Genomic DNA, 13,134 nt, shown 5'->3' with positions numbered 1-13,134 from the left:
TCAAAACTATGGAATCAATTTTGTGCCAAAATGTTCATACAATACTTTTGAAATATCAAACAAAAACGACAAATCAAAATACAAAAAAAGAAAAAAAAAAAAGTCAATTTTTTTAGACCGGCAAACAAATTATTCATGTAATCGTGCAAAATAGTCTATTACTCTTCAGAAACCTTTTATTTTTGTTCCGCGTCTTTCTCAGTTTTGTTTGACGTAATTTATTTTGGTTGCGATTCCAGCTTTCTCGTTTGCGCTCCCTGACTTTTTGCTTGCAGTTTTGGCACAAACTTCACGTGTGGGTGGGCTGTCCAGGAATGCATTCCCATTGGCTAACTTGTGTTTGACTGACAGCTACGCTCAGCCATTCCCCGGAGGCTGTTGCGGCCATTTCCTACTCGGATTCTGGCGGACTGTGTGACGAGTGACCGATCCATTGACAGTAAACAAGGATCGAGTGGACTTCAGTGGCGACTATGATATTGAATTTATACTTTGTTGAATTAATTCAATATCATAGTCGCCACTGAAGTCCACTCAATCCTTGTTTACCGGCAATGGATCGGTCACTCGTCAAACAGTCCACCAGAATCCGAGTAGGGAATGGCTGAGCGTAGCTGTCAGTCAAACACAAGTTAGCCAATGGGAATGCATTCCTGGACAGCCCGCCCACACGTGAAGTTTGTGCCAAAACTGCAAGCAAAAAGTCAGGGAGCGCAAACGAGAAAGCTGGAATCGCAACCAAAATAAATTACGCCAAGCAAAACTGAGAAAGATGCGGAACAAAAATAAAAGGTTTCTGAAGAGTAATAGACTGATATTTTGCACGATTACACAAATAATTTGTTTGCCAGTCTAAAAAAAATTGACTTTTTTCTTTTTTTGTATTTTGATTTGTCGTTTTTGTTTGATATTTCAAAAGTATTGTATGAACATTTTGGCACAAAAAATTGATTCCATACAAAACAACCCATGTACACACTGGTGTTTGACAAAATACAGATAGGTCACAGATTACAGAAATATAATAATAAAAGGATATAAAATACAGAGTGGTTACGGATTTTAATACAGCTGCATCACGGATGCTAATGATTCACAGATTGCTCACGGATGTTTCAGGATATTACAGACTGGTTACCGATATCATACGGATCATGCACGACGGATTAAAAAAAAAAAATTAAGAAATCTAAAACAATTAAATGTTTGGACTGTGCTCAGATGACATTACATGTAAACAACTACCTGATTGGTCAGATGTTTTATCGGATCAGGTCCAGGCCTGGAAAATTGCTCCAGAAGCAGTCTCACCGATACGGATAAATCCAGGCCCGGGCTATAGGTATCGTTATCGGCCTGGTGTGACCACCAACCACAAACTACAGGGGAGTGATTCATTTACTGTTATTGTATAGTTATCGGTATTGTGGGACTGGGCCTGAATGCTTTTCTTTTCAAAGCACTGGAGCTTTAACTGAAAGTGTAAGAAGCCCTAACTTTTTGTTCATGACTGCGAGCCTTATGAGGCAGAATTTGAAGAAGAAGAAGAAACCTTTATTTGTCACATGCACACTTCAAGCACAGTGAAATTCATCCTCTGCATTTAACCCTTCTGAAGCAGTGAACACACGCACACAGCGGGCAGCCACACCAGAGCGCCCAGGGAGCAGTCAGGGGTTAGGTACCTTGCTCAAGGGCACCTCAGCCCAAGGCCACCCCACATCAACCTAACTGCATGTCTTTGGACTGTGGGGGAAACCGGAGCACCCGGAGGAAACCCACGCAGACACGGGGAGAACATGCAAACTCCACACAGAAAGACCCTCGCCGGCTGCTGGGTTCGAACCCGGAACCTTCTTGCTGTGAGGCAACCGTGCTAACCACTACACCACCGTGCCACCCGACATCTTTTTGAGAGAAATCTTTAAAAAAGTCTGGTTCTTAAGTCTAGGCTTCTAAAGTCTAGAGCCCAAGTGCTGTACCCGAGTCCTCTTTAAAACTAATACAGACAAAACTTTTGGGTTGGAATTTTTTCTTCCCCCCAAAATGACTCGAATGGCAAATATTGAAATTTTACAAAGCTCTGGCATGACTCAGCACTTTCTAAAAAAAATAAATAAAATAAATAAATAATAAATTTAAAAAACTGCTTAAATTCTTCATACTTTCAGTTGCACTTCCTGTGTGACTAGCGCGTGCACTTACACTGCTGATGCTCAGTCATCTCAAAACTTATCACAGAGCTGAATATCTGAATCAGTATGAATTGGAGATCATTTAATTGCGTTTTTGGTTTATAAACTAAAGATGATATACTGTGCACACAAAAAAAAAAAAGAGTTGTGTTCACTCACCCCACACACAACCCTTCGTTCTGCTCAAGCATTTAAAGGAAATGAATCGTAAAATACAAATTTATTTATAATTAAGCACTTTGACATGTAATTCAAAGTAGCACCAAGTCGAGGCAGTAATTCTGAAAGGATATTGATCATTTTCACATTTAAAAGTGGCCAAAATACACGTACGCCATAAATACACCATATTCATCTGCACTGCTTTAAGGATACCGTGAAAAGTCAAAATGAGGCTGTGGGATTCATGACGTAGAAGTTGCTTGAGATGGATCCGGGTGAGATCCCAGCATTTGCTGACCGCATGGTCTACTGTGGTCATTTTTCTTGTATATAATGCAGTTATTTTCATTTCAAACTTTTTTCGTACCATATTGTTGTATTATCTCTGAACTGTGTTCTGTGAAGATAATGCCATACTGCACAGCACTTGGTTGTAAACACGGTACTGGTCGGTCAACTTGTCCGCCAGGATGGTCATGGCATGATTATCCACTAGTGCGTGTGTGAGACGTGTATGAAACAGAGGGCAAGAGAAGGTGCACGTGCGTGTGTAAAAGTTAGCGGTAGAGTGTTTTTATAGTCTATATGGGCTACAGCATATCACCCACTCACTTTCGTGATGAACGCATACACGCACGCTCCCACAGGAAGCAACTCCGACGTCACGATGGCTCTGCCAGCTGAACGAAAGAGTTCCTTACAAAATTACGCATTTTCTCCATGTTTATTCCATTTTAGACACAAAAACAGAGAAACACTGTCCTAGAATTGATATGGTGACTAGAATTCGCTTGGTTTTCAGGTGATCGTTTCCTTTAATTGCCTTCTACAGACTACTAAGGAATACTGGCATTACAAAAGCCAATATGCAAAACAAAACAAAATACAACAGTCCCAAGCCTATTACTTGTACAGTGAGTCGCAAAGCTACCTGCATGCTAAGGGACAGAAAGAATATCCTTATTACCTCCAACTCAATTTAAAACTAGACGGCTTTTCGATTTCGTAAAATCGGTGAAATATAGTTCCCTCTGAAATTTGGTCATTGTGATGCATGCTTATTTCTGTAATAGCTCACAAAACATCAGGCCGTTCTGTGGATGCAAAGTTATTTAATTTCAGACAATTCCCGAGCAAATAAATGTGCATGAAATTGCTCGCTTCGCACAGTCAAGCAGACAGAGGAAGTCCGTGTGCGCATACGCAGGTCTACCTTTTTCTTCCTCTTTTGGGTTTTACGGCAGTTGGCATCCACAGTGTTGCATTACTGCTATCTACAGGTTTACCTTGGCCGGGCACTGACGGTTACATCATTCTGTCGCTAAACGAACAGCAGATCACACCGAGGTGCTCGCTGACCGCTGATATTTATTAGTTTGGTCCTGCGTTTCCTTTCCTTCGTATATAACATAACGTCTTTTCTTCTCACGTTCCGTTACTCTAGTCGGTCTTTCACGTTTCGTTTGCATCCTCCATTTTCCTCTCCTGTTTCAAATTTGTATCCCACAATGCCTTGCGCAAACGGGGAAAGCCAACCACATGATGTAGTATCTTGAATTGGGTCATGATGAAGCAGGAAAAAAAATAGCAGAGAATTTAGGGCCACATGGCCTTAAATTCATTAATTGTTCTATTTTTAAAAAACTATTAAAATTGGAAGTCTGTGACTCGAATTCAGTAGCTTTCGGTCCACTAAACAAAAATAATTGGGTGTCAGCGAGAATTCTTTTTATGACCTACACTTGAAAAATCCGAAAGGCAGTTTCGCTTTAAAAGAATGGACTTTCCATTCCATTTCTACAAACTGCTCCAAACTCCTCTTCTATGCATTTTAAAACATGTTTTCTCTCGGCATTGCTACCATGACAGCAAGAGCTTGTTTTTCTGCACAGAAACACATTGATTGATGTCAGCAGAACATAATAATTTTCTTTAATCGGGTTGTATAATCGGACATGGACTGACTTTTATAGAATTTGCCCAAGACTTTGAGACCTTGTCATTTAAATTCGACCAAGCACCAGGGAACCTTTGAATAAAGCTGAAAAAGGTCCGAGGCTACGCCCCACACTGGAGGCTGAGAGTGGAGCACGAGAAGAGGTTCAGACTGAATAGCAGCAGGAAACTGACTCTAATCTAAAGTGAGAGCTAATGTATTACACGAGTTAAGCATTTCCTTTGACAACTTTCCGAATTTGCTTAAAATAACAAGGTCAGGGGAGTTCGGAACCATTCATCAACCTACGCCAACCTTTCACCGTCCTGCGAGTGAAGGTCCGTGGGGGTGTGATTAACACATGCTAAAACCCCACATCTGTTTCTGATCAGGAGTGTAGTGACCTGCAGATGTTGCTGCTTTGAAGCCCCTCCTCAGCCACATCTCAAGAAGCGCACTGGACATGTTTTATGCCCTGTAGGCTGCTGTTTAGACTGCCATTATGAGACTGCAGTCTGATGTTGGGGTTTCAGTGAAATAGTTATGATGGTTATTTTTGCACAAGTCCACACCGATTGCCTCAGGCATGTTGGCCACACACACACACACACACACACACACACACAGTGTTAGGACAGGTTGAAATACTTGCTATAGGGTGTATTCACGACAAGTTAAGCGTGCCTCTTAATTAGCATACACACGTGCACAGCTCTGTTACTCGTTATGAAGGCCCACACAGCAAGCCGAAGAAATGGAAACGTGATCACACTAGAACTAGCTCTTCAAACCAGAGTGCATCAGTCTGCATTTCGTTCATTTCTACTGCAGTTTTCATCCTTATTTCATCTCCGAGTCACTCACACAGACAAAACCATGGTCTGTATCTGAAGGTGTCTGAAGTGAGGGGAAGCAGAAGCTTGATTTAGAGCTTTGCAATTTAATACAACAGAAAGGAAACGGACATCTGCAATTCAGTGTTATTTAGGGCGTATTCACACCTACGTTGTTTGGACCAGACCAAACGACCCAAATTTCCCTTGGTCCAGACCTTTTGGGTTGGTCCGAATACAAACCACCGAACTCTGGTCCGGACCAAACAAGCGGACCGAGACCGAGCTGCAAGGTCGGACTCGGTCCGGACCAAAGGAACTCTGGTGCGGATCTTTTGGAGGTGTGAAAGCAGACCGGACCTAACCCGACAGTTTTGCTTTTTTGTACCTCGGGAGCTTCCGTCGTTTGTCGAGCATTATGGGAAACAGAGTCTTGACACTCCACCGCAAAGCGCAAACACTGTTTCGGTTGTCAAGGGAACCTTACAACAGTCGTTCAGTCCAGACCAGTGGTAGGCTACACTACAGAGTACAAAAAATGAGTAGGGGGCAAACGTGGGCCGAGGAAGAAACGCGTACCCTTGTGGATATATGGGCAGATGTCCACATATCTGAGCTTTTGGAGAGAACACACAAAAATGCCGACGTGTTTGCTGTATTCAGTGAGAAAATGAAGGAGAAGGGGTTCACGCACTCCCCAGAACAGCGCTTTGTGCGCGTGTCGTCTCTGACCAATAGCTGAACGACCTCAGGGCGCGTGGCTTTGTTGACAGATTTTGGTCCGCTTACTAAAATGTACAGTGTGAAAGCGAACCGCACCAAAATGAAAAAAAAAACAAAAAACATTTGGTTCGGACCAAAGCAAGTGAACTATCGAACTATCCTGGTCTGAATACACCCTTAGACACCCTTTTAGGTGGATTTAAATATTATAAAACATTAATTAGCAAATGACAGTTGCCATTAGCAATATCAGGTGTCCTTTTGTTTCTGACTCGTGTCAGTCCGGTTTTTACTTTTACCCCTAAAGCGCTTGGCAGATGCACAAATGGTACATTCAGACCAAACGCGGCAAGAGCAACAAAGCAACCAGAAGTCGTTCATTTTCAATATGAACCAGTGTCTCTTGGCAGTGAGCAACAGTATGACCTTTGGTGGTGCGGACATCAGAATAAAGTTGATGTCCAGAACGCGATACGACACGGCTCAGCGGCAACCAATCGGAATTTAGAAGCGCTCCACTCTAAAGAACACCGTCGTGTAGATTTTTGGTTCCATTCGAACCATTCCCAAATACAGTGGAGAAGAAATTAATAATTGCAGTAGCAGGTTTCCCCATTATTTATGATGTGTTCCTGCTTGTAACACTATTTACAGGCAACATCTTTGCTCTAGAACACTGTTTTAACACTGATTTGACCAGTTACTGCAACTAGCCACTAAACTTCACACGCATAACCACAGCTATGTTAAATGTAGGCTACCTCGATAGCATTGTTGGGAGAGCCGCCAGAATAAATTTTGATGCTCTTGGTCTGAACTTACCATTATCCAGAGTGACTTAAAGGTAGACTGCCTTTCAGATTTTAAGTGTAGGTCATAAAAAGAATTCCCCCCTGACACCAATTATTTTGTTTAATGGACCAAAAGCTACTGAATTCGAATCACAGACTTCCAATTTTATTAGTTTTCTTTAAATCGAACAATTAATGAATTTAGGGCCATGTGGCCCTAAATTCTCCGCTATTTTTTCCTGCTTCACCATGACCCAATTCAAGATACTATGTCATGCATCACGTGGTGGGCTTTCCCCATTCGCGCAAGGCATTGTGGGATACAAATTTGAAACAGGAGAGAAAAATGGAGGATGCAAACGAAACGTGAAAGACCGACTACAGTAACAGAAAGCGAGAAGAAAAGACGTTATGTTCTATACGAAGGAAAGGAAACCCAGGACCAAACTAATAAATATCGGTGGTCAGCGAGCACCTCGGTGTGATCAGCTGTTCGGTTAGCGACAGAATTATGTAACTGTCAGTTCACGGTCAAGGTAAACCTGTAGATGGCTGTAATGCAGCACCGTGGATGCCAGCTGCTGTAAAACCCAAAAGAAGAAGCAGTTAAACCTGCGCATGCGCACACGGACGACTTCTGTCTGCTTGACTGAGCGATGCGAGCATTTTCATGCACATTATTTGCTTTAATCTCCTCAAATTAAATAACTTTCCAGCCACAGAATGGCCTGATATTTTGTCAGATATTACAGAAATAAACATGTATCACAATTTCCAAATTTCAGGAGGTAACTAAATTTCACCGATTTTATGAAATCGGAAGGCCATCGAGCTTTAAGAAAATGCTTTGCATTTTCTGTCAAAACCATATCCCGAACCCTGGAGTTAGTACGAGTTTTAAATAGAATTCTGCTTTAAAAAAAAAAAAAAAAAACTATCAGACTGTAGCTGGAATTAAAATCCTAGGTTATGCATGAGGGATCAGTTACAATGGGCTTCCCAAACCCTGACTAAAAGGTCTAGAACAGACGTCTAAAAATTACATATGCTTCTGACGAGGCCTGTTTTATAGAGAATGAATTGTGTGTATTACCAATTCCATTTACAACCCAATCCTGAATTTAAGTTGCACTGAAAAATGAGACAAACACCCTCCCACACACACAAATCTAATGGCCCTTTTCCACTACCCTTTTTCGGCTCACTTCAGCCCGACACGGCTCGCGTTTCGACTACCTCAGAGCAGCACGACTCAGCTCGCTTCAGCCCTACTTAGCACCCAAAACTCGCACGGTTTTGGAGTAGGGCTGAAGCGAGCCAAACCGAGCTGAGTGGGGCTAGGGGCGTGAGGAGACACTCCCCTGTGCACTGATTGGTGAGGAGGAGTGTCCTCACACGCCCCGCGAGCATGCTGGGAACTGTAAACCCGGAAGAAGAAGAATTACGAATTATGGAGAATTTCTGAAGCCTTATGCGCCTCGCCTCGTCTATACGCTCTTGCCAGTATCTGTTGGCGTTGTCGGTGACAACAAGCCACAGCACCAAGACCAGCAACACTAACGACTCCATGTCCTCCATGTTTATTGTTTACTATCCGGGTCGTGAGACTACCGCTTAAAAGATCACTGATGTCACTGTTTGCGCTGCCTAACGACATCACGTGACGTCCACCCACTTTCGCTAACTCCACCCAATGTGTCCACCCACTTCCAGCCAGCACGGTTCAGCGCGGTTGTAGTCGAAATGCAACTCCAACAGCCCCGCTCAGCTCGACTCAGCCCAACTCAGCATGGCACGGCTCAGCCCAACTCAGCCGCGTTGGTAGTGGAAAAGCGGCATAAGATGGTGGGAAGGCTGAGACTGGGTACGAAAGAGTAAACATCATTCTAACCCTTGGTAGATTTTAAGCATTTTGTATTAGATCTTAGAACCTGGGGTGGCACGGTGGTGTAGTGGTTAGCGCTGTTGCCTCACAGCAAGAAGGTCCTGGGTTCGAGCCCCGGGGCCGGCGAGGGCCATTCTGTGTGGAGTTTGCATGTTCTCCCCGTGTCCGCGTGGGTTTCCTCCGGGTGCTCCGGTTTCCCCCACAGTCCAAAGACATGCAGGTTAGGTTAACTGGTGACTCTATATTGACCGTAGGTGTGAATGTGAGTGTGAATGGTTGTCTGTGTCTATGTGTCAGCCCTGTGATGACCTGGCGACTTGTCCAGGGTGTACCCCGCCTTTCACCCGTAGTCAGCTGGGATAGGCTCCAGCTTGCCTGCGACCCTGTAGAAGGATAAAGCGGCTAGAGATAATGAGATTAGATGAGATCTTAGAACCTTTCTGTAGCAGTTGTGTAGGTACTTTTTAGAGAAGCGACCACTGTTAGGGATGAAGCAGTCAAAGTAAGGCCTCAGGTCTAGGAAACACCTATTTAAATACTGAAGCGCTCCCAAGAATCACTAAAACTGCTAGGACATAAAATCCACCCATAACACCACAAAATTATAGCCACTTCCTTAAAAGTGTTCTGTAAAACCACGCATCAGGATGCAGGATGAAACAGGAGGATTTGTGCTAGCGTGTCTTTCTGCTGATCCCCTTCCTCTCATTAAAGCCTGGTGAAACTTTCAAAAAAACCTCAGAGACCACCCTAACTGTCCTCGACCTTCTAGTCTTCTAAAACAATTCTCTTGAGCTTGAACTATGAGGTGTGTCAGAAAAGAAACAGGACTGGGGCACAAAAAAAAAAAGTAAACTCTAAACTACAAGTTTTCCCCTTCGAAATAATCCCCCTCAGGTCTTTCCCATCCTTCACTACCATGCATCCATGCACTCCTGGAAGGATTCTCCAGGGATTCTCCGCAGCTCTATTGTCACAGCCCTCTTGATGGCTTCCACATCCGGAAAACGGGTCCCCTTGATGACCCCCTTGAGCTTGGGGAAAAGGAAGGGAAAAAAAAAAAAGTAAATCACACAGAGCCAGGTCGGGTGAGTAGGGAGGTTGCTCCAGCACGGCGATGTTCTTCTCAGCAAGGAACTGCCGGATGCTCAGGGTGTCGTGATCCGGCGCGTTGTCGTGGTGAAGCAGCCATGAGTTGTCCTGCCACAACTCTCGCCTCTTCTCGCGCACTGAATGAAGCATACGCCACAGGATCTCTTTGTAGATATGCTGGTTGATTGTCTGGCCCTGTGGCAAGAACTCTATGTGGACGATGCCCCTCACATCAAAGAAGCACACCAAGTCCTGTTATTTTTCTGATACACCTCATACATTAGCCAATAAACGAGTCTGACAGCAGGGGTAATGTTCTACACTGTTAAGATACGTTCAGTATAAGAACAATTGCAGGACGGTTTTAGCTTTTTCTTTAATCCACCAGTATCTGATGAGTGAAAACTGCCACTCAAAACCATATCTGTACACCAGCTGTCATGTGACAACCTCGAACCAAGCAGCAGCTTGAAAATCTGCGGTACACTTAACAGACTATTCATAGCAAGCAGGAAGTCATATGCTGTTGCACATGTGCATCACATACTGCGCTCTTACCTGGTAGTAGTTTCTGATGTGTCTGATGACAGTGCTGAGGTTCTGGATTCTGAGGTTGACATCATTGTTCACCTGTTTGTTCACTCGGTGATTCGTAGGATTTGGGTCTCTGAAGAGGAGAGAGAAAAGAAAGAAGAAGAAAAAAAGCGGTTGACTAAACAAAATCTTTAAGTTCACAGAAAACAATTCTGCAACTCTAAAACCTGCTTAAAAAAAACATTCAGAGAAGCAAGGACGTAAAAACAGTACAATACAACTCATCCCCCAACACACACACACTTTTTTGCATATATCTTCAAGCTTTGCTTAAAAAAGTACTGCAATAAGTAAGCTGTACACACATACAGTCTCTCTCTCCCCCTCACTTAAACCCAGAGAGTGGTGTGACTTTCAAAGCATAGCACAGCTAACCAACAGCAGAATGCGAAATAAAAGCACCCTGTGTTTCAGACATGACCACCTCCTTGAGAGCGACATGAGAAGGGCTGTGCTTTTAACTCGCCAAACTCCGCTAGTTATGAAACTACACAATCCAAATACACAAATGCCATGATGGAGACAACTCGCTTTTACAATTCCTGGATTTTTGGGGGGGCGGTACGGTGGTGTAGTGGTTAGCACTGTTGCCTCACAGTAAGAAGGTCCGGGTTCGAGCCCAGCGGCCGACGAGGGCCTTTCTGTGTGGAGTTTGCATGTTCTCCCCGTGTCCGCGTGGGTTTCCTCCGGGTGCTCCGGTTTCCCCCACAGTCCAAAGACATGCAGGTTAGGTTAACTGGTGACTCTAAATTGACCGCAGGTGTGAATGTGAATGGTTGTTTGTCTCTATGGTGGTGTTTACATTAGACCGTATCAGCGGATCATCAGATTAACGTTTTTAAAACGATTCGTGTGCACACAGCAACGCCAATACACGATTCGCGTGCACACAGCAACGCCAATACACGGATACGCTAATCACATGACTAATTAGACGGCACGTCACATGATCCCAGTGCATATCGGGCATGCGCAAGTCACTCACCACTTGCAAGTGGAAGGATGGCAAGCGAACACCTTCTCCAGCAGATAAACACACCTGGCTGTGATGTTCATGTTCTCACTGAGTTTAAGCGCCTGAAGGAGGTAAAGAAGTTGAAATGTGTAAATAAACCTCAGTGCGGCTCAGCGCTTCCTCCTGCGCTCCAAATCACTCCGCCCTGAACTGCAAGTGCCCTCTGGAGGGTGCGCACTCCGGCCCTGCGCAGCTCACAGAGCGCCCGAGTGAAGCGCACGAGCAGTGATTCGGGACTGAGCCACTGTGTGTGTGATCCCAACGCCAGCGAATCAGGAAGGTGGATGTCACAGTGACGTCATCCAATGACGACATCAGCTAGAGCTCAGCACTGTGTTTCCTCGTTCCTCAATGTTTACACAGCACCGGATCAGATACGAACTGGGTTGAATACGTGGGCCCTGTGTCAGCCCTGTGATGATCTGGCGACTTGTCCAGGGTGTACCCCGCCTCTCGCCCGTAGTCAGCTGGGATAGGCTCCAGCTTGCCTGCGACCCTGCACAGGATCAGCAGCTACGGATAATGGATGGATTAATTTTTGGGATAGTTTCAGGTACTTCTGTGGAGTTATAGTTGGGTTGAAAGTGAGTGCTGAGACCTGGCAACCCTGCACACTAGCACCCATATACTCTCTTGGCCAGAGCTAATGCTTAACTAACAGCTTTTGTTTTGTTTCATTATATGCTGCTAAGAGTATGGATGGGTCACGCACTGTTAAGTTTCAGCTGTTGTATGTTTTAATCATTGAAAATGAAAATCTAATGCACATTGAAACAGGCTATACCTATTTTTGTGGTGTTGAAAATACATAGAACATCAGAAAGCTACCACATGGTATCGAATTAGAATCCTGTGCATCACTATACACTTATAAACAGTTTGTATTTTGATGTGAGAGTAAACAAAGTTATAGTCATAGGAGCAGCATGACTGGCACACACGAATGGAGCTCCCACACAAACCGTATTTGTCCTAGCCTCATTTGCATGGGCTTTGGAAAAGGGCATGCAAATTCTGCCAGGCTCACACCATTCCCACACGTGTGTTTAAAACAAAAAAACAAAAAAAAAATAAAAACAATGACTGTTTTTCAATCCTGCTGTCCCCTTTAAAATGTTTAGTATTTAACAGTGTTTAAATCAGGACAGCTACTGCGTGATTACCTTCAGAGCCACAGTTAAAGCAAACGACAGAAGAACAAGAGCTCGTTTGGTAAAAAAAAAAAAATCTAGAGAAAGGATAGAGTGCACAGACAGGGCATCAGCAGACAGGATGTGTTCGCGTGAGCACTGCTCTACACCGTGTCAAGCTTTGTGCACGCTGGGAAGGAAACACATACATATTAAACCCATCAAGACATAGTTATTTAGAGAAAGAGAACGAGAATACAAACCAATATGCAAATACAAAACACTGCGAGAACAAGAAGGAAACCTCTCAGTGATGTCTAGTATAATGCTGGACTGTTCATGTGTTCACGTCACTGGTACCTAAAGTGACTAAGGTGGTGTTTACATTAGACCGTATCAGCGGATCATCAGATTAACGTTTTTAAAACGATTCGTGTGCACACAGCAACGCCAATACACGATTCACGTGCACACAGCAACGCCAATACACGGATACGCTAATCACATGACTAATTAGACGGCACGTCACATGATCCCAGTGCATATCGGGCATGCGCAAGTCACTCACCACTTGCAAGTGGAAGGATGGCAAGCGAACACCTTCTCCAGCAGATAAACACACCTGGCTGTGATGTTCATGTTCTCACTGAGTTTAAGCGCCTGAAGGAGGTAAACAAGTTGAAACGTGTAAATAAACCTCAGTGCGGCTCAGCGCTTCCTCCTGCGCTCCAAATCACTCCGCCCTGAACTGCGAGTGCCCTCTGGAGGGTGCGCACTC

The 13,134-nt window shown here is 44.2% G+C and overlaps 1 protein-coding gene across 3 annotated transcripts in view; it reads right to left on the bottom strand.

The window, feature by feature from the left end:
- Positions 1-13,134, bottom strand: part of ccdc88c (coiled-coil domain containing 88C) — a 122,558-nt gene that overhangs the window by 100,577 nt on the left and 8,847 nt on the right. For all 3 annotated transcript variants that reach the window (XM_060934193.1, XM_060934194.1, XM_060934195.1), the window contains exon 3: positions 10,176-10,284. In XM_060934193.1, the coding sequence (XP_060790176.1) occupies positions 10,176-10,284 (109 nt within the window). The remainder of the gene's footprint in view (positions 1-10,175; positions 10,285-13,134) is intronic.

Source organism: Neoarius graeffei, chromosome 11 (assembly GCF_027579695.1).
Source record: "Neoarius graeffei isolate fNeoGra1 chromosome 11, fNeoGra1.pri, whole genome shotgun sequence".
Classification (NCBI taxonomy): domain Eukaryota; kingdom Metazoa; phylum Chordata; class Actinopteri; order Siluriformes; family Ariidae; genus Neoarius; species Neoarius graeffei.
This window is presented reverse-complemented; position numbering and strand designations above follow the sequence as displayed.